Consider the following 21049-nt stretch of genomic DNA (forward strand, 5'->3'; position numbering starts at 1 on the left):
GTAGCCAACAAAGCCTCATCTTCCGCCTCGGAACACTTCAACCCCAGGGCATCAATGTGGACTTCAACAGCTTCCTCATTTCCCCTTCCTCCACCTCAGTCCCAAATAGCCGAGAGCTGTTCACCTCTAATTGACCAGCAGACCCCAGAGAGAAGAAACAGGAAGATATCCACTAATGTCTGAAAATGAATGGAATGGTCAACTGGACCTCTATTTTGCTACTCTATGCTACTCTCTCCCCACCCACACCCTCCCCTAGCTTATCTCTCCACGCTTCAGGCTCTCTGCCTTTATTCCTGATGAAGGGCTTTTGCCCGAAACGTCGATTGTGCTGAAGCTCCTCTGATACTGCCTGAACTGCGGTGCTCTTCCAGCACCATTGATCCAGAATCTGGTTTCCAGCATCTGCAGTCATTGTTTTTACCTAGTATTATTTACAATCTGTCTGAACATTTTCAACTCTCTTGTGCTGCTGCATAATATCCTTTAACCTTAGGGATTGTTCTACCTGGCCCATGTAGTTTATTCATTGTTGGCTGTAACTTCATTTTCTTCAGTTATGGTATCTCAGCTGACAGGGTAGTGAGAGTCATATCAAGCTTAAAATTATCAGTACGTCCTTTGTAAAAACTAAGTCAGTTGAATCGCGACTTTCATTGAAAATGGCAATTTCTCAGAGGAATGCCTCTAGCATTTTTTCTAATGGAAACATATTGTTAAATACAAGTGATCTTTTTCTAGCAGAAATGGGTGTTATATTACATGTAGATGCTGACAGTGTGACCACCAGTATTTTGACTGTTGTTGAAACTATGTCACAGTTCTGTCCTTTTTTTGGCAAGTGACTACAATGTTACAAGTATGGTTTTAGCATTCTTTTGTTATGAATTGGCACTGTCTATGCCTGTGAGGCCTTACTATCCCACAGCACTGACAGTAACTCTTGGCGTTTGATGCTTGTCTTACCCTCTGGCTTGTCATTTGCTTCTTTTGAGGGTCCATGCTTGATAAAGTAAATAATTTCTGTTGCTCTTGCGAGGTAGAGAAATCAGTAAGTCTTTCTGTTTTCTGCTTTCAGCATGATTTGAATTGCTTTCTCCAAAGTTAAGTCTTCTTTGGACTGTAAGAAATCTGAAAAAGTCCATCAAGAATTCCAGCGTGGAGTCTGTTTTTAATGATTTCTCATTTCAAACCTCCCTACTCACAGTTTCTGTTTAAGCCTTTATTGAAATGTATTTATTATCACTGTAATGCTCTTTAAAACCTGGTGCATGCCAATGCTTGTTCTGCATTCTTAAAACTTGTTTCCTTTTATTAAATCAATGCTGTTTTAAGTTCTATTATTGAAAAGTTAATTATGTTTCTTTTTTAAACAAAATCTCTGTATTCAGACTTCTAAGTTCTGTTGTACAGCAGTCCTGTATGAAATGCTTCAAAAAAGCTGTAAAATCAGTTAACTCGCTAAACTGTATTGGGTTGCTTCTTTCAAGTTTCAAAGTGCATTAAATGGCAACACCATATCTCTATACTACCCTGGGGTTTTCAGACCTTTTTTTAATGATCACATTATTCAGAGTTTTTCTGCCTTCTGCAGGCAAGCTGGTGTTTTCTCGTTTCTTCCCCTGTGAAATGGACAACTTCCCACCTTTTAACAATCCAAAACACAGTGCACTTTCTTCAGTGTAGAGCTTTAAATAAAGTTCTCTGGCTGTGACCTTTTGTAAACTTTTCCAAAACCATAGATTAATTACTGAGTCTCAGTTCTTCCATCTTTTCAAAAGATTTCTGCTTCTGATAGACTCTTTCCTCAAAGATGGTGGAAACAGGGTCTTTATTTCAGGCAGAGGTAGACTGATTCTTGTCAGGTAGTGGAATCAAGGGTTATTAGGGTTTGATGTCGGAATGTGGTGTTCAAAACAAGTACTTCAGGTAAACTGCAGGCTTGAGGAGATGAATGGCTATGACTGTTCCTATTTTGTATTTTTGTACATTTGTGCTTCTGTAAGTTTGCTCTTTTCCATCTAAGATGAATACTATGGCTTTTCTGATACTCGAGCACTGTCATAAGTTACTTTTCTGGTCTTTTCTCTGCCTTTTGAAGTTGAGTTGTGTGCAGCCTTTTCACACTGGTGGTCATGCTTGTTATTCAAATGTGAAAGGTCTTTTTTAACTGCATTGCCTTTCCTTTATGATGTTTTCACCATTTTCATAAACCTTTCTTCTCTTCCCTCCAGGATGTCTATCAGTACTCCTGGAGCTTTTACTCTCTCCCTGCAGAGCTTACTTTGCAAAAGCTTGTGTTATTCTCAGTGTGGCAGGCTTTTTCCCCATTGCTATGCTGTTCCCCCTGCATGTGTTGACAACATATTGACAAGGGTTTGCCTGTGGATTTCTAAATTCACTCAGTTGCTGCTCCCATGACAGCTGATTTCTTGCATTTAGTGTTTCAGTTAATGTCTGCCTGTGTCTTCTTTGAAGCAGTAATACTCTTTAGCAGTAAACCTGCTTTATATTAAAAAAAACTCTGCCTTCTTTTTCAATGGATTCTGTATGACCAACACTGGTCTCCATGTCATATTCTAATGTGGATAGTCTGTTGCCAACAGTTTTCCTTTCGCTATACTGAGTCTGGGACCTATCTAGCTATCACTAATAGAGAATAAACCACTGGTCAGTCTAAACGGAAGAGGCACTTGTCTTATATAACAAGGTAGCCTCTAACATGATAGTAACAGGTACAGTTTACATGAGCTTGTTCGGCATCATCAGTTAGGATGAATGGGAGCTGTGCAAAACGCATAGAGTCTTCTCAGGAACTCATGCAGAACTCACTTGCCTTTACCTAAAGTCTGTTTAACATAACTAGATTGTATAGGGCATATTTCATCCTTATTTCCTTCAGAACCATTACCTTATGCGAGTTTCATCGTCGCATGATTACTGTTGGATGCAGGTCAGTCACTAATGAGTCTCTGTGGGAGAAACAATTGGAAATTATGGCATATAAAAATAATGTTAGCGAGTTTTGAGAAGATTTGTAGCTCAGGTTGAGGTTCTGGATGTAGATTTGCTTGCTGAGGGCCACTCTCCCCTACATCAAAGACATTTCGGAAATGACTGCCAGACTACTCAGACCCCTTGGCATCATAGTAGCCCACAAACCCACCAACACACTAAAACAGCAGCTAATGAACTTGAAAGACCCTATACAGTCAACAAACAAAACTAATTTCATTTACAAAATACCATGCAAGAACTGTAACAAACACTACATTGGATAAACAGGCAGAAAACTAGCCACCAGGATACATGAACATCAACTAGCCACAAAACAACATTACCCACTTCCATTACTATCCTTACATACAGATAAGGGAGGACACCACTTCGAGTGGGACAGCACATCCATCCTACGACAAGCCAAACAGAGACATGCACGAGAATTCCTAGAAGCATGGCATTCTAGCCAGGACTCGATCAACAAAAACATTAACTTGGATCCCATTTACCAGAATAAGAGCACGAAATGACATCAAGGAAATGATGTCACCACAGGAAATTACATCACCAAGGAAACCCAAACATACAACTAGAAAGCAAGAAACACCATCAGTGCTTCATCTGGAGGCTCACTGAAGATGTTACCTAGTATGGCGATGAAACGTCTAAAAATGAACCTTCCAGCTCAGCGAGCAAACCCACATCCAGAATAAAAATAATGTGGTGATTCTCTCAAAAAAATAACATAAAGAGCCAATTTTAACCTCTCTTGGTTTTTTACTAATTTTTTTTCATGGCAGCAGATTTGGCAAACCTGTGCAGAATTTCAGTGCCAATGATTGAACAACAATAATAACAGATTAAATAGCACTTTTTAACATCATAAAATGTTCCCAGTTGTTTTACAAGAGCATAACAGAACATAACAGAAACTTGACACTCAGTCAGTGTCTGATCCAATCCTTGCCTCCCTAAGATTCTGCCATAAACTCACCAATTGAAATTATTTTCCTGTTATTTATGATGTATCTGGATGACTTGAAAAGATTTAAATGTAGAGGAAGTTATCTGAGGAATGAAGCAATGCAGCCAGCCTGCATAGTTCACTGTTCTGCTAGGTGTTTCTACTGGATGTTGCTCAGATTATTTCCATCAACTTCTAGTCTTGGCCCTTCCTCCTAACTAAATAAAGAATGCCTCCACATTGAGGTCTCTATGTCAATGAAACAACAAACTAGAATAGTGCCTTCGGGGAGAGAGAAAAAAGAACTGAAGTAATGTACGGGGAATCCAAATTACTTTAAGATCAGTTATTGTTGTTAGCGCTGGTATCAGAATTACTCAATGAATAAGAAGAAACCACAGGTTCAGCAAAGTGCTATTGTTTGAGCTGTGTTTCTGATCAGGGTACCTTTCATCATCTATCCCTGGCTTTACTAATGGGGAGTGTTCCTCTGTTTGTTGGGACTTTTATTTTATTTTGATTCTTTTTCTTTACTGTTCGGAAGTCAAAGACTTTACTGTGTTAAGTCCTGTGCAAACATCCCTTCCTCTTGTGAAAATTTCCAGGTCTCACTGGATTTTTCTATTTCTATCATCCTGCTACCTTCCACAGAGACTGTATTTTGTGGCTCCTCCCCTGTGACTTTTCACCTTTATGTAGAGAAGCTCCCATCCTGCCCTGTATTCTGCTCCCATGTTGTTCAGTGATGTCTGCTCATCCCACTTGTCCTTCAGCATTTTTCAGCAGCTCTTAATGGCCCAACCAGCAACTCTTATATCACACATATTAACTTTAAAAAAAGATGAAAATAGTTCAAACTATGAGAAAATATAGGGACTAAAGCCTGATATACCCCTGAAACTGATGGTCGACATTCTAGGGTCTTAAAAAAAATGATTGCATTGATTGCCATGTTCTGAAATTCTCGAGGTTTTAGAACAGTCTCAGACAAATGGGAGACAGCAAAAGTCACAATTTTATTCAAAAAGTAAGACGACCGAAATAAGGAATTGGATGGTACTTCATCAAATTTCTGACATTGGGAAAATGTTAGGATGCTTTATTGAGGATCATTTAGGCAATTAAAGGGAGGCAATGGACCAGTGGTAATAATACTGGACTGTTTATCTAAGGTCGAGAGTGTGGTTCTGGAAAAGCACAGCAGGTCAGGCAACATCTGAGGAGCAGGAGAATCAACATTTCGAGCATAAGGCGTTCATCAGGAATCAAAGGACCTGAGTAATGTTCTGGGGACCCAAGCTTGAATCCCACCATGGCAGATGGTGGAATTTAAATTCAGTAAGATCTGGAAAAAACAGTCTAATGACGATTGTGATTCAATTATTGGAAAAGCCCATCTGGTTCATTAATGTCCTTTAAGGAAGCAAATTGTCATCCTTCCCTGATCTGGCCTACATGTGACTCCAGACCCATGACAGTGTGGTTGACTGTCGACTCATTCCTGTGAATAAGTAAAAAAGCAGCAAAAAATTGAGATAATTTTGGGCATAATTTTGTGATCTCCACGGGCTGGTTTTCAGGTATATGCAGGGGGGTTTGTGGGACCTGGGAGAGAAGGACATGGATGGGGCATCGGAGACAGGAGAGGGTGAGGGAGTGGAGTTAGGGGGTCTGGTGGGTGTTCTCCTCACTTACTGCTGATGAAAGCTGTTTCAAAATGATTTGTGTTTCTTCTCTGTGCTTGTGTGGCCTTTGAGCATGACACCATATGTAAATGTTCCGTGATGACCTATTAGGTCTGGAATTATGCACATGCACAATGGCCTATAGTTGTAGGTGCCAGAAGACACCGACTTTCTTTTCACTGCTTTTTTTAAAGTTAGAGTTATTTTTCTGTCATTGAAGAAACTTGGTGTAAATTGCTTTTGATTCTGCTGTAAAAAATCTGTCTCAAAGCTCACCTTCATTATAGTCGATGAGCCAGCATCCACTGCTGTCTGCGGCAGAGAATTCTAAAGACTAATGGCAGTATGATGGAGGGAAATTCTCCTCATCTCCATTTTGAATAGCACGCAGTCAGGTGAGTTGGTCACTTTGGTTGCACTGGGATTTTTGTACATTTTTGTGACGGCTTGTGGAGGCACAATTATTGGTGCACTCTTCCCAGCCAAGTCCTGACCCAATCTATATCCATGAGCTGGCTAAAGGTACCATCTGTATGTTGCCAAATTTGCAGATGATATAAGGGTGGATAGGATAGCAAGCTGTGAGGAGCATAAAGAATCTGCAAAAAAGATTTATGTGAGCAGACAAAAAATTGGTGTTTGGAGTTTATTGTGGAAAATGTAAGTTGAGAGTGTATTGCTGAAAAAACACAGCAGGTCAGGCAGCAAGTGAGGAGCAGGAGAGTCGATGTTTTGGGCTGGAGCCCTTCATCAGGAATGACGCTGGGAGCCTCAGGGATGGAGAGATAAATGGGAGTGGAGTGGGGCTGAGGAGAAGGTAGCTGAGGTCTCTAGGTCTCTATGTGAGGCTGACCATTTTGCAGCAAGAATAGAATAGCACAGTATTATTTAAAAGGAGAGAGATTGCAGAATGCTGCAATGCAGAGGCAGTTAAGTGTCTTTACGCACATATCACAAAAAAATTACTAAGCAGGTACAGCAAGTAATTTTCAAATTAGAAAGGCAAGAAATGGCATGTTGGTCTTTGTAGCAAAATGGATAGAGTATAGAATATGGAGTTTTTGCTGCAATTGCATATGGCATTAACAACACCATATCTTGAGTGCTTATTTAAGAGGAGAAAGTGAGGTCTGCAGATGCTGGAGATCAGAGCCAAAAATGTGTTGCTGGAAAAGCGCAGCAGGTCAGGCAGCATCCATGGAACAGGAGAATCGACGTTTCGGGCATAAGCTGAAGAAGGGCTTATGCCTGAAACGTCGATTCTCCTGTTCCCTGGATGCTGCCTGACCTGCTGCGCTTTTCCAGCAACACATTTTCAGCTGCTTATTTAAGACACTTGCACTGGAACCAGTTCATTAGAGGCTCACTCAGTTGATTGCTGGACTGAAGGACAGTTGGTTTCATAGTCATTGGCATTTAGAAGAAAGGGTGATCTTATTACAATAGGATTTTGAAAGGCCTTGGCAGAAAGGATATTTTCCCTCATGGATAGTTCTAGAACAGTTTGAAAGTAAGGGGTCTTCCATTCAAGATGGAGATGAGGAGAATTTCCCTCCATCATACTGCCATTAGTCTTTAGAATTCTCTGCCGCAGACAGCAGTGGATGCTGGCTCATCGACTACAATGAAGGTGAGCTTTGAGACAGATTTTTGACAGCAGAGTCAAGGTTATGGGGAGCAGACAGGAAAGTGTACTTAAGGCTAGAATCAGATCAATCATGATTTTACTGATTGACTGAACAGGCTGAATGAGCAGAATGGCCAATTTGTGTGGCACAAATATTCCTCGACTCTTATCAGTTCAAGCTGAATGTTGTCCATCTTTTTGCATTTAGGCAGGCACTACTTCAGTGTCTAAGGTGTCGCACAATGTATGTAATCATCAGCAAACATCGGCACCTCTGACCTTATGATGGAGGAAAGACGAAGGTTGAAGTTGCTGAAGTTGTGTCTAAGACACTACCTTCAGCTGCTCCTTTGATGTCATGGGACTAAGATGATTGACCTCCAACAACCACAACTGTCTTTTTAGCAAGCTTTGACTCTGACCAATGGCAAGTTTTCTCCTTGATTCTCACTGACATGAAGTCAAGAGCTGAGTGAGCCTGGCCGAACTCAAAAAGGTTCAGTGAGCATCAATGGATACGATTCCTCCTCTTGTACTCTGTTTAAGCTATCCATCAAGATTTTGGAAGAATTCCTGTGAATATTCAAGACAAACTTTGAAAATTGTAGTGATGTGTGACTTTTGTAGAGTCATTACCGTTTTTGTCCCTTTCAACTTTTATATTATTGAGTAAATCTTGGACCTTGGCGAAAAACTGAAGATAGTTTTACAAATGGGTTGTCAATATGCTTTCATCCATTTACACTATCACATTAAGTCAAGATCTATCTCTTTGTGTCTGGGAACACACAAATGAACAGAACTGGAAATAGTGTCTTAGAAATAATATGTCCTGGGCAATTAGGTATGGGAAATAAAAGTTGGCCTAGCCAGTCATTCCCACATCACACGGATGAATAAATAACCTCAGATGCTTTAATAAGATCACCCCGAGTTGCCTTTTCTCTGCTGTAACCATTCTCACCTTCCATAGCTTCTCTTCATAATTCAAGTTCTTAAACCCAATTTAAGTTGTTCCTCACTGCAACCTCTTCAATGCCTGGATGTCTTTCTCAATGAGATTGGATTGTATTTCATATCTGGCCAAACCAACACTCTATAGAAATCAGATTCGCTTCCTGACATTTGTATTTTATTTTTATGATGATGTAATACAAGATTCTATTTACGAAAATTCCTCCCTCCTGTATCTTTCACTTTGGCATCATCAGCAAAGTTGGTAAGCTGTTTCTGTTTGGAATATTGACATATCTAACAGAACAAGCAGCACTGATCCGAGAAATGCCATTAATCTATGAGATATCTCACTAATTGCTTTCATGATGATCTTTGGTAAGGCTAATTTTGGGTTACTGCATTCAATTCTGGTCTCCCTGCTGTAGGAAAGTTGTTAAACTTGAAAAGGTTCAGAAAATATTTTCTAAGATGTTGCCAGGGTTGGACGTTTGAGCTAAAGGGAGAAGATGAATAAACAGGGGCGATTTTCCCTGGAGTGTCGGAGGCTGAGAGGTGACCTTATAGAGGTTTGTAAAATCATGAGGGGCATGGATAGGGTGAATAGCCAATTTCTTTTCTCCAGGGTGGGGGAATCCAAAACTAGAGGGCATAGGTTTAAGGTGAGAGATGTAAGATTTAAAAGGGACCTAAGGAACAACCTTTTCATGCAGAAGGTGGTGCATGTATGGATTGAGGAGCCAGAGGGAATGGTGGAGGCTGGTACAATTACAACATTTAAAAGGCATCTGGATGGGAACATGAACAGCGAGGCTTTAGAGGGATATGAGCCAAGTGCTGGCAAATGGGACATGATTAATTTAGGATATTTGCTCAATGTGGATGAGTTGGACTGAAGGGTCTGTTTCCATCTGGTACAACTCTGACTATGACTGACTCTGGTTCTGCCTGCAAAATATTTCTTCTTCATTTCAGAAGCCCACTTCCAACTTTAACAGATCGTTCTCCTCCTTCACACTTCCTCAAAATCTAGATAAACAGCATTTATCATTGTAAGCAATTCATCTTAATGTTGAAATACAAAAATTTCATTGAACATAAAATGGAATTTGTAGCTGATGCTCTACACTGATGGGAAAATATGCATTTCATATTTTTATGCTCTGCCTGAATCATTAGCTGTATCTGTATAGTCATGGCATGAAGTTTACATTTTATTCTCCTCTTTTCTATAGCAAGCCGTAACAATGAAAACCCAGGCAGAAACTGAACAAGAAAATGATTCAAAGTCAACTGAGAATCAAAACCATTTTCAATATTCTATCCTGAACCAACCTACAACTAAAAAAGGTAGACATATTGTGTGCTTGTGAATTCCTCAAAACTGCAAGGTTGTCTATTTCTATCCAGTAGCTCCTTCACTTCTGACCTATCCAACTCCTCTTGATGTCACGTACGTGTTAATTGCAGCAATCGCATCTTCTTCACTTCATTATTGCACCTGAGATCTTGATCAGTCAAGGAAATTTCTGACCTTTACCATTCAGGCTCTCTTCCATCCTCCACCCACAATTCCCATTTTCTGATCTTCAGCTCCTTCACAAGTTCCCAGCCTTCATCTTTACCCAGCAGAACATTGGTGAGATCCATAATCCTAGCAATCACTGTCTTGCCTCTGCTATTTACATTCATTCCATCCGTTCTCCTTGCAACTAGAGGTATAGAGGTATACAGCATAAAAATCAGACCTTCGGCCCAACTCGTTTTCTGGCCCTAACTAGATTTCATAGAGTCATAGAGTCATCCATCATGGAAACAGACCTTTTGATCCAACCAGTCCATGCTAATCATAATCTCGAACTAAATTAGTACTACCTGCCTGCGCTTGGCCCAAATCCATCCCAACGTTTCTTATTTACGTACTTATCTAAACATCTTTGAAATGTTGTAACCATAACCATCTCCACCACTTTCTCTGGAAGTTCATTCAACACATGAATCACTTTGTGTAAAAAAAAAATGTCCCTTGTGTCTTTTTTAAATCTTTCTCCTCTCACCTTAAAAATATGCCCTCCAACTCTTGAAAGCCCCCAACCTAGGGAAAAGGCACCTTATCTATACCCCTCATGATTTTATAAACCTCTACATGTCATCTCTCGACCTCCTATGCTGCAGTGAAAAAAGTCCCAGCCAATTCAGCTCTCCTTATAACTCATATCTGTTATTCCTGGTAACATTCTGGTAAACCTCTTCTGAACCCTCTGCAGCTTAATAACATCCTTCCTAGTACAGAGAGACCAGAAGCAGACAGATCAGTTCTGATGAAGAATCACTGAACCTGAAACATTGATTCTGCTTTCTCACCGCGGATGTTGCCAGATGTCCTAACTTCCTCGAGGAACTTCTGTTTCTGTTTCAGATTTCCAGCATCTGCAGTACTTTGTACGACTGAATTTACATATAGAATGTAGAGGTGTAGAATTAGCTATTTGACACATTTAAAAGTATCAAAATCAGAAATTACTGGAAAAACTCAGCAGGTTTGGCAGCATTTGTGGAGAGAAAGAGGAGTTAACATTGTGGGTTCATTGATCCTTCCTCAGAACAGGTTATTCTTTTGGCTGAATCCTTTGATTGCCATGTACAGTTTTATCACCCTCCATCTGATGAAAGATTCAACTTTTTTCCAGGACCCATTGGCCTACTTCTCATTGTTGCATCTATAGTTGCATCTGGAAGTGGACTTATCTTTGGATATGAGCTGGCAGACATTTCTGGAGCTCTTCTCCAGCTGAGCACTGAATTCCACCTCACCTGTGCTAAACAAGAAATAATTGTAAGTGCAATCATAATGGGAGGTATAGTCGGTTCCCTTTCTAGTGGTTACATCATTGATCGATGGGAACGGCGGATGGGAATCATTGTAACATCTTGTTGTTATATATTGGGAGCTGTGATTCTATCAGCATCTACCTCCTATGCAATGCTGATGGGAGGACGTATCATCGTGGGAATTGGAACAACATCAGGTGTGATTGCAGCATGTATATACCTATCAGAGGTTGCACCACCAGACAGAAGAGGCATGCTGGTATCTCTGACTGAATTCATGACTGTTATCGGTGTTCTGTTGGCCTATGTTTTTAATTATACTTTTTCTCGCATTTCAAATGGATGGCGGTACATGTTTGCAATTGTTATTCCAATTGCAGTACTGCAAGTTATTGGCATATTCTTCCTTCCACCAAGTCCTCGGTTTATGGTTAAGAAAGGAAATGATGAAAAAGCAAGTCTCGTCCTGAAGAAGATCAGATCATATTCCAATGTTGATGATGAACTGGCAAACATCAAATCTTCCTTGACCAATGAAAACAATTATAATTTTTTAGACTTATTTAGGTCAAACAACCTGAGAATGCGATTCTGTATCGGATTTGGCTTGGCAATATTTTTGCAAGCTACAGGTCAGCCAAATGTTTTATTTTATGCATCCACTATTTTAAGATCTGTTGGCTTTGCAAGTGATTCAACAGCAACATTAGCTTCAGTCAGTATTGGGCTAGTGAAAGTGCTTGGCACAATTTTAGCGATGTTGCTCATTGACAAAGTAGGACGTAAAACATTTCTTTGCATAGGAAGTACTATTATAGTTGTATCATTGATTATATTGGCATTACTGATCCATAAAATCCCAATGCAGTTTACAGATATCTGCCATTATCCTAATCACACTAATCGCTGGCAAGATAATATCACATCTTCAATGCTTGGACAACATTCAGTAGCTGTCACTGCCTTGCCTTCAAGAACAGACTTTCTTTCATCAGTAACGAAACAAGACAATATGACAATTATGCAAAATGTATCCTCCTCACCATTTACGGAAAGCCCTGAGGTGGATGGACATAGGAATGAACCAATTCCCCCAGTGTTAAAGTGGCTGTGTCTGTGTTCCCTGCTTGTATACGTTGCTGCCTATTCTATCAGTTTTGGACCAGGTAAACAAATCTTATGTAGAAGTGAATGCTACATAGATCATCTATTGGTTGTAAACTTTATAAACCTTTAGAGTGTAAAAGTTTAAAGTCACTATAGTCCTACCAAAACATTAGGCTGCTCTCTCATTAGAGAGAGAGAGACACACACACACACCTGGTGGTCAGCACACCTCAGGTGAGAGGAGAGGTTGAGAAGGAGAGTCCTTCATGGTAACCTCAGCCAGTACCGGAATTAAACCGACACTGTTGGTGTCACTCTGCATCACTAACCAACTGAGGTAACCAACCCCTAAGTTTAGAATCTTGATTTAGTTGTGATATAATTTTGAATCAAAACATAACAGTGAGAAAAATAATGCAATTCTGTCCGTGATTTAATGTCCACTGAAATTTTTGTGTTCAAAATGATGATGGGCAACTTGACTTGTGTGTTGTAAAAGGTTTGTCAATGATATGTTTATTTAATCTTGGAAGTACTAATGCTGACTTTATTTTCTTTATCTTTGACTGCAGTAATTTGGGTGTTGCTGAGTGAAATTTTTCCAGTAGGGATAAAAGGCAGGGCAGTGGCTCTCATAGCGTGCCTGAACTGGGCCTTGAATCTACTCATTGCTTTAACTTTTCTGTCCGTGACAGGTAAGGCACAGCCACTAAGGCTTTTGGCAAATGTAATTATTGGATGAAAGCCAAAGTTTATATCTTGGGAATAACTGTGGCCACAGATTGAGCTCACCATTTATTTGACTTATTTTACTGATCAATCCAGATTTTCCAAGTCTGACAAAAATGGCTTTGTCTGACTCAACTTACAGGCTCATCTGCCCATTCAACACAGAAATCCAGTTTTCCGGTCGAAGTCCTGCTCTCCCAGCTATCCCTAAATTGAAAGGGCCATACGCACTGCACTGCCTTTATTCCTGATGAAGGACTTTTGCCCGAAACGTCAATTTCAAAGCTCCTTGGATGCTGCCTGAACTGCTGTGCTCTTCCAGCACCACTAATCCAGAAACTGGAAACATTTACATAGGAAACTTTTGACTCAAAGGATATAATGGAAAATCCACTCAGGGGAATATCTGTGGAAGTGCTGCAGCTGACCTGTAAATTCTAAGTTGTAGCAGGACCAGAAAGGGAAATAACAGGATGCCAGGGGAATGGTAGAAAAGTTATTTCTTTTGCTGTTAAGAGTTGTAAATCCCGCTGCAGGAGGTATGCATAGAAAGGGCAGACATATTTGCAACTGAAGACCACCCTCTAGTAGTAGCAGGTGCACAAACAGCCTGAAAGAACATCACACACTGAGACCACATGACTGCAAGTAAGGAAGAAGTTTGCTGCTGACGGCAAACAGGCATATCTTATGTATTAAGAACAATTTCTGTGGGTCCTATACGAAATTAAATCATTCTATGATAGAATTCCCATAGCTTCAAGGGATGCTATTCTTGCAATGTGTCCAATAGTTACTTTGCTTCACACACTGTTCCATCATATCAAACTTGTCAATTCCTAAAACGGTATGGCAGATTTCTCTTGCCTGGATTTACTGGTCCCTGTAATTCATCACCCAGATAATTCAGTTTCTCAGGATCACTAATTTATATCATGGTATTTCTTTGACCATGCTAAACATGAATTGAATTGAATACAAAGTCATTCTCTCCATGAAGGCTTATGTGAATGGACACTACTCTGAAAATTCCATGTACCTGAATGGATTGGCCACTTAGTTAAATGAGACCAATTAGCTGCAGGCACCTGTTGGAGATTGCCAGCAAATTGATTTACAAAGGAGTTGGAATATAGTGTCTGTGACTTGCTAGCAGGGGCTTCAGGTACCTGCTTAAAAGGAAGAGATTACACAGAGCACTTATTTGAAATTCCTGAATGTTGTGGCTCCAAGAAGGTGGAGAGTATTCTATCACACTCCTGAATTCAATGTTTTCTAAGTGCAGTCTCTGCCATATAGTCTGGTTTCCATATACCACTCACAAAACTCAGAAGTCTTAGAGATTCACAGCACAGAAAGTCTGTACCAGTAAAAAAGAACAACCTAACTATTCTAATCCCATTTTCTAGTACTTGACCCCTAGCCTTGTATACCTTGGCATCACGGGTGGGCACTTAAATACTTCTTTAATGTTATGAGAGTTTCTGCCAGATTTCCTCTGGGTGAAAACACTTTTCCACATATCACCTATAAACATCTTGCCCCTTTAGCTGAAATCTATGCCCCCAGTCATTAACTCTTCCACTAAGGAGCAAGGTTTCTTCCTGTGTACTTTCTCTATGCACCTCATAATCTTACATATCTCAAACCCTCTGGTCTGAGAGAAAACAACCATAGTATATGCAATCGCTCTTTATAACTAAAACTTTTCAGCGGAGTTTTGGACTCCCTTACTCTGAGAATAAGACCTTGTCTGTTCACCCTATCCATGTCCCTTTGAACTTCATTGTCTAATATATGTGAAGTAGACCAGGTCTTTCCCTTGGGGTGAGGGAGTCCAGAACTAGATGGCATAGGTTTAGGGTGAGAGGGGAAAGATATAAAAAAGACCTTTTCATGCAGAGGGTGATGAGTGTATGGAATGAGCTGCCAGAGGAAGTGGTGGAGGCTGGTGCAATTACAGCATTTGAAAGGCATCCTGATGGGTTGTTGTGTCACCATAGTCTTACCTGACCATAGGGACTGCTCTCTTATTAGAGAGAGGTGACTGGTGGTGATTTGACCTGAGGGCCACCATAACTCAGGCAAGGGAAGAGGTTGAGAAGGAGAGTCCTGCATAGTAACCTCAAACCTGTGATGGGAATTGAACCCACACTGTTGGTCATAACACTCTGTAAATCAACAATCCAGCCAACTGAGCTAAACCAATGCCCTTCTGGACAGGTACTTGAATAGGAAGGGTTTAGAGGGATATGGGCCAACTGCTGGCATATGGGACTAGATTAGGTTAGGATATCTGATTGGCATGGACAAGTTGGACCAAAGGGTCTGTTTCCATGTTGTACATCTAAGCTGTAAAACATTGTAGATTGTTTCTAATTTTCTGTCTTTAATTTGCTAAAACAAAAGTTAAAAAGTTCCATCTCCAACACATGAAAAGTATAATGGAATTATTAACATTGAAGAGCTCTACCAAATTGATTAAATTTTAAGCCACTGTCTTAAACATCCAGGTACATAACTAGTCCTTCTGATAATGTAAAAAAAATTATTAAATATTCAGCTGGTTGGTTAAGTGGTTAATTTTAATAATAGTCAAAGTAGAGTAGCTAATGTCACCAAAAAAGCAGCATGCTAATGTTTTGATCACACATGCTTCACAGTCACTGATGAATGAATCTTTTCTGTTTTATAAGCCCAGAACTCAGTGTACTGGGATAAATCACCCTTACCCTATATACATGACAACTCTCCGAGATTTATAGCATAGGATATACAATGTTCCTATCCATCTCATGTTACTGAATCTGCTCTTAGCTGAGGCAGCCAACACTTCTCTTTCTAATTGTAAAGCTAAGAACAAACGCCAGATAAGTTAGAAATGGGATGAGAGTTTGTTTCAAATAATCCTTGTATTTATACAGACCTATATTTTGTGTTAATAAGTTTCAAATATGCCTAATAAATGAGTAGAGATGGAAAACTAAATCCAGATGCAACTCGACAACTCTTTGGACATTTTCTCCATTGACCAGAGCGCAGACAAAATGCCGTAAATGCTTTGGCCAGTATCTGGATGAGTGTTCAGAAAGAACATTTAAGTGCGAACCTGTTGAATCAGAATGTTACCTTACAACAATCCAAGGAAGAATAAACCAATCTATTTTCAAATTACTATTTTACTAGCAGACCAGAAGCTGCATCCTTGTGTTGTATTAGGTTAAATAGGCTTGCAGCAGCAAAACAGCACCCAAATGTTGGCAGTACATCTGGTGTACATTCTGGATCTCAGCTTATAGGACTGTTCTGTAAGCAAAGCTGCTGCAAAGTATACTCATCACAAAAGTGGCCAAACTTCAAAGGTAGTTTATGAGCTGTGAAGCTTTGGGGATGCTTTTCTTAAGTTTAAAAAAAAACATAATTTTCTTGTGATCCTTAGACTTCAGCAGAGCTCAGGATTTATCTTTGTGGTGAGGAGGAAATCTGCCTTCATGGAGATGAACCCTCATGAAAAAATGAGACAATAGTGTCTTATCACAGTGAAATATCAGCAACCACTTCATACAAGTAATTGTTTTGAAAATTCAATGACTGATGAGTATTAGCATCTCATTGGAGAACATTTGGCTTTGCATTTCCAAAGATTAAATCATTATTTGAAATGCTTTAAAGAATTCAACCACAATAAGGCACTATTATTGAGATTCTTATCACCTATAAATAAAAGGTCACATCTGGATCAACTCAGTTGCAGTTGATGGAAAACTGAATCCAAATAACTCAACTATTCAGTGAGTATGCACTATGTATTTATCAAGATTAAACACAATTCCTCCCATTGTGATTATTGAAACAATTGAAATTTCCAAGACTAAGATCAATAGACTTCTGTTGAATGAAGGTTTCAAGGGATACTCTGGCAAATAAGTTGATTTGTGATAAAGACCAACCATAATTTAATTGGACAACAAACCCTTGGGACTCCCTGCCTTTTCATGATTTCATGTTCCTATTGCAGGAATATACATTAACAAAGTACTTGTTCGATAAGCAGGTTGGTCCCTCCATGCAAATCTTTCTGTCATTTTAAGAAATAGCTTACAGCTGGCTGAGATATACACTGAATTCATGTCTATAGAGTGAACTAGTCTTTACCTGGTAATCTTGATTTTATTCTGATGGCAAACCTGTGGAGTGTGAACATATCATAAAATTGTTTTGTTCCTTTGAAAATACGCTTACATTTATTGTTGTTTGATGGTTCCAGAATTAATTGGCCTCATGTGGGTTCTTCTAATATACGCAATTGTCAGTTTTATCGGATTGCCTTTTATCATATTCATTGTACCTGAGACGAAAGGTCAGACCCTAGAGGAGATATCCGAACAGCTAAACCAAGGGTAAGTTGAAGTAAAATCCAATATTCATGTGGTAAGTACAACTTGTCAACGAATCAGATTTAATGGTGGCCAACATTTTGTAGTAGACAAAAAATGTAACTAGGATGGGTAATGCCATCCCAGTGAGACTATACAGTTTGACAGTTTCCAGTTCCCTTTGTCACGGTTGACTCAATATTCTGAGCTGCTCTGACATTTCAGGACATTAAGCTTGAAAATGTAATTTGATTTTGTCCTGGTTCCTGCAATGATGCAACAGAATTAAACTATGTTTAGTTTATTTCTTTATTTAAGCTGATTTTTAAAAGTCAAGTTTTATTAGTATGTAAATTTTTCTTATGCATGTTCCAATTTAATCATGAATGGGAGGATAATGAAGGCAGTACAGTACAGAAATGCCAATTACTAAATTACTTTTGGTTTTCTTCATTAGGGTTCCAATTAAGAACCAAGCCAGTGTGAGAAGAGTATTATATAACTTGTTTATTACATTATGAGGTTGTCCTTTAATTAAAACAAACGTTATGGGTCTCCTGATCATTGTGTATAGCTTGTGCACAGATTTACAGCTGGTCACATTGGGCTGTTCAGGATCCGATGAGGTGCATTGAAAGCCTTTGAGTCAATGAGATAATATGTTTTAGCACAGCAGGCACCTACCATCAGACTGGGAAAACCAAGCATTTTCCTGTAGTCCATAAGGAGGTCCCATATTTGATATTTGGCTGTGCTTGGATATTTGATCTCTGCTGGAACATTTGTGCTGCAACTAGTTTCTGTTTCCTTAGGTTAGAGAAAATAAAATTCAACCAGGTTTTCTCATTTGTGATTGCTAACTCTTGATCCTAGCAGGTTCAATACTCATAAAACGTATTCTTGAATTGCCTCAGGACAGTGATGAGGAGCAAGGATCACCATCAAAATCTTAGATCATTAGCTTTTTCCAAACTTGACTATCTCTCTTATGCAAACTCAGTCGATTGTGTTGTCTTAAAGCAAGTTCCACTTAGCTAGCACCCCTGTCTTTGTCATTTATTAATGGCTCCCTTTTCCCCCTAAATGCTCCTTATGGTAATTAGAAATCAGCAATAAATGAAGGCCTTCGTTAAAAAGCAGGAAGTGCAAGTAACAAGCAATAGTTCTGTATCAAATGTCCAGGCTAGTTAGAGAGTTCATTCAGGATGGAACAAGGCTGCTGAGGGTATGTCAACAAAGATAAAGATTTCAAAATCAATATCAGGGTCACGGGAGGTTGCTGGAGCTTGAGAAGGATGGAATGAAGATTGCATGTGATTTTCCTATGGTAAGGAGCAATGGCAATTTGGAATAGTTGAAGTTTCTGCTGTGTGCGGCTAAGGACATATAAAGAATGGACGCAAAATGTCAACTCGTCAGGCAGCATCCAAGGTGCAGGAGAATGGACATTTTGAGCATAAGTCCTTCATCAGGAATGAGGCTTGTGGCCCAAGGGGGCTGGGAGATAAATGGGAGTGGGATGGGGCTGGGGGAAAGTAGCTTGGAATGTGATAGGTAGATGAAGGTAATGGGTAACGATGATGGATTGGAGAGGAGGGTGGAACAGATAGGTGGGAAGGACGATGGACAGGTTGGACAGTTCAAGAGGGTAGTGCCGAGCTGCAAGGTTGAATCTGGAATAAGGTGGGGGTGGAGGAAATGAGGAAACTGGTGACATCCACAATAATACCATGTGGCTGGAGGGCTACCCAAAGGTGTACCCATGTGGGCCCTGCCTTTTCGAAGGTACATGGAACAGTCCGTCTTCCACAATTAAACCAGCACCATTTCCCAGCTCTTCCTCTTCTACATTGATAACTGTATCGTCACCACCTCTTGCTCCCACGAGGAGGTTGAACAGTTTATCAACTTCACAAACACCTTCCACCTTGACCTCAAGTTCACCTGGACCTTCTCAGACACCTCCCTTCCCTTCCTGGACCTCACCATTTTCAGGATTAGTGGTGCTGGAAGAGCACAGCAGTTCAGGCAGCATCCAAGGAGCTTCAAAATCGACGTTTCGGGCAAAAGCCTGATTCCTGATGAAGGGCTTTTGCCCGAAACGTTGATTTCGAAGCTCCTTGGATGCTGCCTGAACTGCTGTGCTCTTCCAGCACCACTAATCCAGAATCTGGTTTCCAGCATCTGCAGTCATTGTTTTTACCTCACCATTTTCATTTCCAGTGACTGACTCAACACTGATATCTACTACAAACCCACCAACTCCCACAGCTACCTGGACTATGCCTCCTCTCACCCTGCCTCCTGTAAAAACGCTACCCATATTCTCAATTCTCCGCCTCCACTGCATCTACTCCCAGGAGGACCAGTTCCACCATAGAACATTCTAGATAGTCTCCTTCTTCAAAGACTGCAATTACCCCTCCCACGTGGTGGATGATGCCCTCCAGCACATCTCCTCCACTTCCCGCACCTCCGCCCTTGAACCCCTTCCCTCCAATTACAACAAGGACAGAAGCCCCTTGGTCCTCACCTTCCTCCCCACCAACCTCCGGACACATTGCATCATCCTCTGCCATTTCCACCACCTAGAAACAGACCCCACCACCACCAGGGATATATTTCCCTCCCCATCCCTATCTGCGTTCCGGAGAGACCATTCCCTCCATGACTCCCTTGTTAGGTCCATGCCCACCACCAACCCATCCTTCACTGGCAGCACCTTCTACTGCCACTGCAAGAAATGCAAAACCTGCATCCACACCTCCCCCCCCCCTTGCCTCCATAAAAGATCCCAAAGGATCCTTCCACTTCCGGCAGAGATTTACCTGTACCTCCACACATGTCATCTACTGTGTCCGTTCGTCCTGATTTGGTCTCCTCTCTGCTGGGGAGACAGTACGCCAACTTGCGGAATGTTTCAGAGAACATCTCTGGGACACACGCATTAAACAGCTTCACTGCCCTGTGGCCAAACACTTTAACTCCCCTGCCCTCTCCGCCAAGGACATGCAAGTCCTGGGTTTCCTCAAACCTTAACCACCTGACGCCTGGAGGAAGAATGCCTCATTTTCCACCTTGGGACTCTTCAACCACTCGGGATCAACGTCGACTTCACCAGTTTCCTCATCTCCACTCCCCCACCTTATCCCAGATCCAACCTTCCAACTCTGCATTGCCCTCTTGAACTATTCGACGTATCCATCTTCCTTCCCACCTATCTGCTCCACCCTCCTCTCCGACCTATCACCTTCTCCCCACCTTCACCTACCTATCGCATTCCCAACTACCTTCAGCCCCCCCCCCCCTCCCATTTATCTCTCAGACCCCTTGGGCCACAAGCCTCATTCCTGATGAAGGGCTTATGCTCGCAACGTCGAATCTCCTGCTCTTCGGATGCTGCCTGACTGGCTGTGCTTTTCCAGCTCCACACTATTCAACTCTGATCTCCAACATCTGCAGTCCTCACTTGCTCCTACAAAAACTCAACTCTCAAGGTAATGAATCTATACCATAGGTTTCTGCAGCAGTGGGAAGAGAACCACCCATGTGTAACTTTATGAAAGTGAAAAGTCGGGCCTGTCAACAAACTGGTCATAGGGCATTGTACAACTTGCCAAGTTGTGTACTATATGGCAAATCATTCTGTAACCCTTGTGTTGTCCGTTTATCTGTCTTAAATGAGCTGCAATTCTTTACAGCTAAACAATCAACATCATTGGTTGGTTAATTCGGTAAATGGGTGAAACCAAGTACTAAATATGTGCAGTGTAAA

At 40.8% G+C, this 21049-nt stretch overlaps 1 protein-coding gene across 7 annotated transcripts in view; it reads left to right on the plus strand.

The window, feature by feature from the left end:
• The window catches only part of slc2a12 (solute carrier family 2 member 12), a 90878-nt gene that overhangs the window by 46805 nt on the left and 23024 nt on the right, over positions 1–21049 (plus strand). For 5 of the 7 annotated variants that reach the window (XM_043686363.1, XM_043686333.1, XM_043686359.1 and 2 more), the window contains exons 2-5: positions 9466–9580; positions 10921–12228; positions 12742–12864; positions 17166–17298. In XM_043686363.1, the coding sequence (XP_043542298.1) occupies positions 9466–9580; positions 10921–12228; positions 12742–12864; positions 17166–17298 (1679 nt within the window). The remainder of the gene's footprint in view (positions 1–9465; positions 9581–10920; positions 12229–12741; positions 12865–17165; positions 17299–21049) is intronic. The other 2 variants (XM_043686367.1, XM_043686352.1) reach the window with 2 other exon arrangements.

Source organism: Chiloscyllium plagiosum, chromosome 3 (genome assembly GCF_004010195.1).
Source record: "Chiloscyllium plagiosum isolate BGI_BamShark_2017 chromosome 3, ASM401019v2, whole genome shotgun sequence".
Classification (NCBI taxonomy): Eukaryota; Metazoa; Chordata; class Chondrichthyes; order Orectolobiformes; family Hemiscylliidae; genus Chiloscyllium; species Chiloscyllium plagiosum.